Source organism: Oreochromis niloticus, linkage group LG2 (assembly GCF_001858045.2).
Source record: "Oreochromis niloticus isolate F11D_XX linkage group LG2, O_niloticus_UMD_NMBU, whole genome shotgun sequence".
Classification (NCBI taxonomy): domain Eukaryota; kingdom Metazoa; phylum Chordata; class Actinopteri; order Cichliformes; family Cichlidae; genus Oreochromis; species Oreochromis niloticus.
The window spans coordinates 31648642-31656525 of NC_031966.2; the positions used below are offsets into that span (position 1 = coordinate 31648642).

At 43.9% G+C, this 7884-nt stretch overlaps 1 protein-coding gene across 1 annotated transcript; it reads right to left on the bottom strand.

Annotated features, from left to right (window-relative positions):
- Positions 1–355: 355 nt before the first annotated feature.
- On the bottom strand, positions 356–7828 carry LOC102079772 (transmembrane protein 182). The gene is made up of 5 exons (XM_005460513.4): positions 7521–7828; positions 4964–5087; positions 4354–4452; positions 2075–2212; positions 356–1756 (listed from the first exon to the last, which is right to left on the bottom strand). The coding sequence occupies exons 1-5, from the start codon at positions 7692–7694 to the stop codon at positions 1536–1538; spliced, it is 756 nt and encodes a 251-aa protein (XP_005460570.1). The 5' UTR covers positions 7695–7828; the 3' UTR covers positions 356–1535.
- Between the last annotated feature and the right edge of the window lie 56 nt (positions 7829–7884).

The following is a 7884-nucleotide window of genomic DNA, read 5'->3' on the forward strand; positions in this document are numbered from 1 at the left end:
GAGACATCTGCTGGTCCAAGTCTGTGTGCTGCTTCTAGCAGAGAGTGGCCAGCAATGCTAGCGACAACCACATCATCGGCCTCGCATGTAGCCCCACTAGCAAATCACTGACTGCATGCCACAGGCTTTGACTTCTTCTGTTTGTTTTTCATCTGTCAGACTGTCATCACACTTCCTCAGATCAGAAGTGGTGCTTTTTTTCCCCCTGTGGTTGAAATCCTGTCAGAAACCAGCTGTGCTCAGCTGTTAAGACTTCCTGCTCAAAGGACCCAGTGTTCATTTGTTATGTCACAAAGTCGAGTCAGTTTTATTGATATATGTTGTCGTATTTTCTACTGCAGTATAGCAAAAGCCGTGTTGTTTCAAGGTTTATTTAAATCTGAAAATGTATTAACAGCAAAACTTCACAGATGTCAAAAACAGCTAAAACGTGACGTTAATGACGCAGCTGTGGACAGAGCACAGAAATGATCCCACACACAGCATTTCATTGCAAAGATATTACAGTCGGTCTTGCATAAAGCAGCTCTAGTAACGATATTTAGATATTATGTGCACGTGTATTTCAGAAATCAGTGGACAGTTTGATCACAGCGTGTATGTGCGAGTGTTTGCGTGTGCATGAACACACGTGTGTCGAGTCCTTTGAAGCAGACATACACCCCACCACCATCACCGCCGTTCTTGCTCCTCAGATGAAAGCTGATATGTGATCGAGAGTCCGGCCGCTTGTTTCCATTCAGAGCAGTGAAAAGGAAAGACGAGCTAATATTGTAGCACTTGTGATACAATCACACGTCAGCGTTTCTCCTTTTGAATAACACAAGAAAAGAAGGGATTCCTGTAGGGCACGGCTCATTTTGGGAATTATTTTTGGATTTAGCTGCACTTTGGGTTTGAAATCTAAATCTAAAGTTTCTGTAAAAGGTGGAAAAAAGAACAAAAAACATAAAGAAACAATAAAGCATGGGGGGATTGAATGAGGAGTAAAATGTGATTGGGGTGAAGGAGGCAGGTGGCTGGCCTGCTGTACACCAACCAAACCCACAAACAGCTGTTCATTTCTCAAAGCACCCTCGTGCCCCCCCTCCATGCATCAATTCTCTCTCTCTTTCTGTCTCTCCCCCCCAATATCTTCCCCTTTCCCGCTCCACCCCCACCCTCTCCCCAAGCCTCCGGTCCATCCAGCCATTCCTGCCTCCCACCTCACTCTGCTGCAGCTAAACACACTTTGATCACGCGCCAGAATCAGGACACAGCTGGCTCACCCGTGCACTTCTCACCGTCTGCTTATCATTTGTGGTGATAGTAAAACATGGCAGTGATAACATGTTTAAGTAAATAGTGACGTTTGAGGAGAAATTAAGCAAAGTGGGAGACAGATAGAAAACTTCCAGGAGATCCAAAGCAGCGGCAGTCTTTCCTCTACTTACATCCCAAAAACACGCTAAACCAGTCAAGTGCAGGACATAAAAAAGTCAGGCTTCTCCTCCACCCCCAGCCCCCCTCTCCACCCCGTGATCCAGGCGGGCAGGTCACTTGCTGGCATGAATCGCACGGCCCACCAGCAAGAAGACCAAACCAGAGATGAGCTCCAGGGGCACTCCGGCAGCCGCCACCATGAATGACAGGCCGTAGAGGACTGAAACCTCAGCGTTCGGACATGTTTCCCCCCTCTCCTGAAGGATGTAGCTCTTCACATCTACCACCTCCATCCACAACACGTAGAGCAGAAGCGTGAACAGGAACAGGCAGGCTGTGGAGAGATACAGACAGTATTAGAGAGACAGACACAGAGGCCGTCAGTGCTGTGAGTGGCTGCAGAGGAACGCAGCTCCTCTTCATCTCTACTGTTACCACGGCGGCAGTGTTTACTGCTGTCGTTATAGTGACAACACTGCAGAGTGACATCTGCTGCTCCGCGTGCTGGGTGTGTTTATCATGTGACAGGTATGAACAGCTGACAGCAGCAAAGGCTGCAGAATGAATGTGCGTCTGTGCATTCGTCTCTTATTTCACACTACAGTTAGGACTCACACACACATAGATGCACAGACAGCGGTCTATATTTTACCAGCAGCTAAGAGGAAGGCCCCGCCCAACTTGTAGAGTTTGTAGCTGATGAAAGGAACACCACAGACCAAGAGGAAGCCTCCAGCCAGAGCTAAGACGAGTCCGAGGATTATCAGCACGGTCCAGAAGCCCCGAAACACTGCAAGAAACACAAGCACAGCAGTGGAATCCCATAAGTGTTCTGCAAAGAAAGGGTGTTTTTGCACAGGTTTTCAGTTTAATCCCACCCCCTTGGATTCATTTGCTGACCGGTCCACGAGCAAGATGCTGAAGCCCAGGTTTCTCCTGCCGGCTGGCAAATCTTGCATTCCTTCCTAGGAATTTTGTGTATGTGTGTGAGTGGAAACACATTGCAAAGTGCTTTGTGGAGCTGCCAAGGTTAAAAAGATGCCATATAAGAACGGATCATTTACATGTAAGAAGCTAAAGTCAGCATCCAGTTACTTTAGTCTGACTGAAGGAAAGCAACTATTCTGACTCTGAGAAAAAAAAAAGCAAGAAAACTGCTCGTCCACATCAGTCAATACATGTTCATTTTGTTTGGTTTCAGTCACAGGAGGGAAAAGCTGGTTCTGATCTTTTGTGAGAAGATTGGAAACAACCAGCCATCTGTAGATGTGGTTAAATGCTGTCGTATTTAACACACAAATAGAGCCGTGTTTCCCATCTTCCCACCAAACTCTTAGCAAGAAAGCACAAAAAAGTATTTCCCAAAATAGACTGTTCCTTCAGGCTGGTCCTTTAATAACTTCGATATGGTCCTGATACTTTAGGCTGTAATATGAGCACTTTTTGACTGAATAATAAATACCAGATTCAGTATTTCTTTGCTAAATCTTTACTGCTGTAGCAAAGATGGGATTTACTATTGATATTTACATGGGGACATACAGATGAGGACAAATGAGTTTTATTAAGTGTTGTTTCTTTTAACAGACGAAGGAAATTATTGTACAAGTGTCAAGAACAGGAGTGAGAAGTATCCTCAGTAAATTCCAAGAAACCCACAGAGTACAGAGCACGCCTGGCAGTGGTAGGAAGTAAAAGATTTCAAAGATTCTGGAAAGAAAACTAGTGAGAGATGTTTCTAGAGAGCCCAGAATAACTGCGAAGATACCCATGAATGATTCAGCCAAGTTGGGAATTGTAGTCTCAAATGAGACAATCACTAGAGCCCTGCACAAAAATGAGCTGCGAGGTTAAAGACCAGGAAAAACTTCACTTCTGCAGAAGGCACGCCTTCAAGTCAGACTGAGGTGTGCTAAGGACACCCTGGAGACAGATAATCCACACTAGAAGAGCCTCCTCTGGTCAAAGGAGATAAAACTACAGCTCTTTGTCCACAGACACTTTGCTGATGTTTGGAGAAAGAAGTGAGAGATGTACAACTCAAAGGACATCGTCCCCACAGTGAAACACGGTGGTGGGAGGATCCTGATGTGGGGATGCTTCAGTGTGTCTGGAACTGGGAATCTTAGCAAGGTGGAAAGAATCATGAAGAAAGAAGTTTATGTGAAAATTTTAAAAGAAAACCTCGAGCAGTCAGAAACAAACCTGGGTCTGGGTCGTCTCTTTATCTTCAAACACATCAACGACCCAAAATATGTCACTCCTGGGGAAGAACTACCTGGCTGGTGCAAAGCCCTGATTTGAAAATCCCTGTGGGGTGAACTGAAAACCAGCGTCCCTGCTGGAAGACCATCAAATCTGGAGGAGCATGTGAGATATGTTGAAAACTACAACAAACGACTGCAGGCTGTTATCCAGCAAAAAGAGTAAACGACTGACTATTAGCATCCAGGAGGTAATTATTTTGATCCTGGTAGTTTTTGTGAAATAATTTTGTTTCTATGTGCAAAGCAAAAATAATGTAAGCATCCAAAATAAAACATAGATGTTCGGACAAGCTGTGCTAAAAAATAATTATTGCTCTGTTTACCAGCATTTGGGAAATACCCATATTGTTATTTAGGCACTCCTCTTCTAATTGCATGCTTCTAAATACCTATACCTGCTCCAAACACCTGTTTGCTTTTAGGTCCCACCCTCCCCATCTTTCTCTCTGTTTCCCAGATAGGCACTTGGTGTTTCCGGCATCCTCATATCAATCTTCCCCAAACCCCTGCCTCTCACCCAGCTGACATCAAATAATCTATCCACGATTATTTTTACATATTTTGTTGTTCATAAAATGTCTTGGGTAGATTTGACCTCACTACTGAACAACAGGAAATAGAAAGACGTGTGTCCATGCAGCACATATCTGAGACTGTGAATTACCTGCTGTGGGGTCATAATTTGGATGAGGGACTTGTCCAACTGCAACCGGTAGTGGGAAGAGGTAACCATGGATGCAAACCTTAGACTCTGGCTGGTTTGCTATAGTTCAAAAAATGAGAAAGGTTTACAAAATTAATAATGTGGTCTATAACCACAATAAACAGCAGGCATATTAAGGCTTACACATAATTCAGTACTGACTTTATTGTTGCCTTTTATTTCCCATCATTGACTAGATTTTCTAAAAGCAGTGCCTGAATGAGTGGCAGAAGCATACTCAGCTATGGCCCACTTGAATAACAATATGCTCAATGGTTATTTGGGATTTTTTTTTTCCAATTCCGTGATGAAACATTAAGTGCAGCAGAAAATAAAAAAGACACAAATGCAAAATGCAGTCTGGGGAAAACAAAAAGCCCCAAAACACCTCATAAACAAACATATTTTAGCAATCCTTTACATTTACTGTCACATATGGGCATTTTTCTTTTCTGCACTTGTTAGCATGTCAAGGAGACCGCAGTGTTGAGCAAGGGACACGCAACCACATTGGACAACTCCCAACAAAAACTTTGTGCAGCTTAACTAGAGGAAAGCTTCGCCTACGTACTGAAGAGAGTGGCCAGGACTGCGTGCGTCGTGGGCTCCACCTGAAACGCACAGCGCCAGAAAAAGCCCTCGTGGTGCAGCGTGAGGGAAGGAGGGGAGGCGCTCGCTTCTTCCACCAACAGAGTCTGAGAAAAAGAAATGGAAGACAGACTGACATCACACAGATAGATGCTCGAATACCTAAAGATGGATGAATCCCATTTTCTGTCAGCTCTGTCAACACGTCTGCGCTCGCGGCTCTGTGTGATTCCCTACTTCACTGGAGCCACGGCATCAAACGTGGTTCTGATTATGGCCTGCTGGTCTGTGAGGTTTTCGAGGGGGAACTTATGAAACACGCCAGAGCGATACTCTCCGCTTGCTTGTCAGAAATATGATTGATGGCGCCGAATAACACAACAACTTTAATCATCCTCTTTTATTGAAAATGAAAGACTTGTTTCTGTGATGTTACGGAGGAATTCACTGGGGGATTAGCTTTTATAAATATATCCCTTACGTTGCACTTTGTGAACTTTCTCACAAGTACTTCATGGGAGAATAAACTGGAAAATTAAAGGGCCACTCCGCTGATTTTACACATGAAGCTCAGCCGGCTCGTCAGTGGGAGTCCTGCTCGCCGTGTAAAACAGTTGTATGAAGGTGCCGCAGTTTTGTCAAACCGCTTTGATTTTACAGCTGGCAGTCGAAGTGATGGACCAAAAATATTAAATCTATGAAACACAATTTTCAGCAGCATGCTGATAGCAGCATAAGGTTATCAAGGGTGTCAGTGTGTGATGACTGGGTGGTCCACAGCTGTGGGCCAGACTGAAAGATCTCAACATCTGGGTGGATTACTCTGACATATTCTACATAATCCCTGTTTTTGTCTCCTATTCATGAAATAACACCTCGGCTGCTTATTTGCTAAATATCAGCATGTTCACATTTTAACCAGAGTCGTGCTCATCTTCACAAAGATGCTCTATAGTCTGCATGATGGGATGCTGTGTCACAAACTCTGCATGTGAAGTCAGGAAGAATGTAGGAGTGTAATGAGGAGGGAGGGTTTGATGAAAGGTGCTTTTGGAGGTATTGTGGTAAGAGTTTTATCCTAATGAAGAAAAAGCCAACATAAAGGCCACTAAATGCAAATTACAAGTCCACATGTCTCTTCTAGCTCCTCTTCACACTTTATAGAAGTGCAGTCACCTACAGCAGGAAGGTCAAACATAAGGTCCGGGGGCCAGAATCAACCCAGCAACAGCTCCAATCTGGCCCACTGATTTTGAACCTTTAACTGTGTTTTCATACGTTTTACAGCTTTTCTGATGAAGACCTCCAACACCTCATAACATACCAGTGAGGTCAGTGTAGGGAATGAGCAAGCTGAACTTTTTCTGTACTTTTGCAAATTTATCATGTGGAAAAACTGAGGCGTGCTGTTGAAACTGCACTTCTTGTTCTTATATTGAGACATCTCATGGATTAAATGTTTGGTTCAAAGTCTTTACACTGACAGAAAGGGGAGTGTTACTGGTCCAGTCTACTTAAGATCAAACTGGGCTGTACTGTACATAAACCACTATGTAAAATGAGTTTAGACATCCCTGGCCTCCCACACGTTTGGGCAGAGTGTAATCGATTAAAAAAAACTAAATGTCAGGAAGACTTCTGATAATGATTGTCAGTCAGCAGTTTTTACTGGATTCACAAATGCAAGACCTTTGCTATGCCATTAAAGAGATAAAAACATATTTTTAAAAAAGACTTCTGTTGAACTTATTTAAGAGGCAAAGTGAAAAACTGTAGCCTGGACTGCTTCATCTTGCAGGCCAAAGAGGTTAAGAGCTCTCTGCCTTGTCAGTACCTGTGTTGGTATGGAAGTAGATTAGTGAGCATTGCTTGGGTAACCAGTAATGCTGACCAGTGGATTCAGGTTCTGGAGCAACCTGTACTGGATTGCAGTGTCTTGTTTCAGGGAAGGTCTTGCTTATTTCAGCAAGATATCGGCAAACAACGTTCTGCATGTATTCCAGTATGGGTGGAGCTGTCGCCCAGTCAAAACATTTGGAGCAAGAGAGGTTCAAACTGCTGGGCGGCTGGAATCCTTACAAGAAAGAATAAAACTACTGCCACGGTTTAAGAATAGACATTGCAAAGCACCTGACCCAGCTTCTATGAAACATGCCGGTAGCATCAAATTCTAAACTTATATTTTTTTCTTTTAAAAATAAAATCCCTCTGCTTCAACATTTGATATGTTTTCCTTGTTCTAGTTTTAATTAAAACTCATATGTTCTGTGATTATAAATGTGTTTTGCACAGCCTCCCAGCTTCTTTGGAAACAAGGTTGTAAATTGCTTCAGGACATCTTTAAATATCCTATAGTGGCATAGCTCGCACAGCACCGAGTCCTCAGCATCTGATCGGGTTCACCTTTTTTCTTTTTGTGGTTTTCACATGTGACCAGTTAAAAATACTATTTCCGGTTGCTGTTATTGAATCGATGTGTTTTGATGGAAGTGACCAGTGACCAGTGATTATGTTAGGAATCGCACTTCTATCTGTCCTACCTCAGTCCCGTTGGCATCTTTGTCTCCCATCGGTGTCGTTTGTGTTGGCCATCTATATGGTCCGCAGTTGTCGCTTGCTACCAGCCAGTAGTCAGTACCAAATGCCAGGAAGAAACACAGAGTCCCTGTTACCCCAAAAATCCCCCCAGACAGGGCTGCAGCTCCCACCCTCATAACTCCGGCCTTTACCCCGCTTTAAAGTATGATTGCTCTCAGCGTTTAGTCTTCAGGTCAGTGACTCCTCACTGGTGTCCACTCTGAAGCCCGTCTGCCCAGCCCCAATCCTAAAGAACATGGCCAGGCTCTCTCAGCCACTCCCTGGCATGCTGGGAACTGTGAGGAAAAAAATGCTACAGTACCAGAG

Coding starts and splice junctions, on each gene's coding strand:
- LOC102079772 (XM_005460513.4), bottom strand. CDS start 7,694: ATGAGGGTGGGAGCTGCAGCCCTGTCTGGGGGGATTTTTGGGGTAACA. Junction 4,453..4,963: donor AGTCCTGGCCACTCTCTTCA/GTACGTAGGCGA, acceptor TTTGAACTATAG/CAAACCAGCCAGAGTCTAAG. Junction 2,213..4,353: donor AAATTATGACCCCACAGCAG/GTAATTCACAGT, acceptor TGTTTCTTGCAG/TGTTTCGGGGCTTCTGGACC.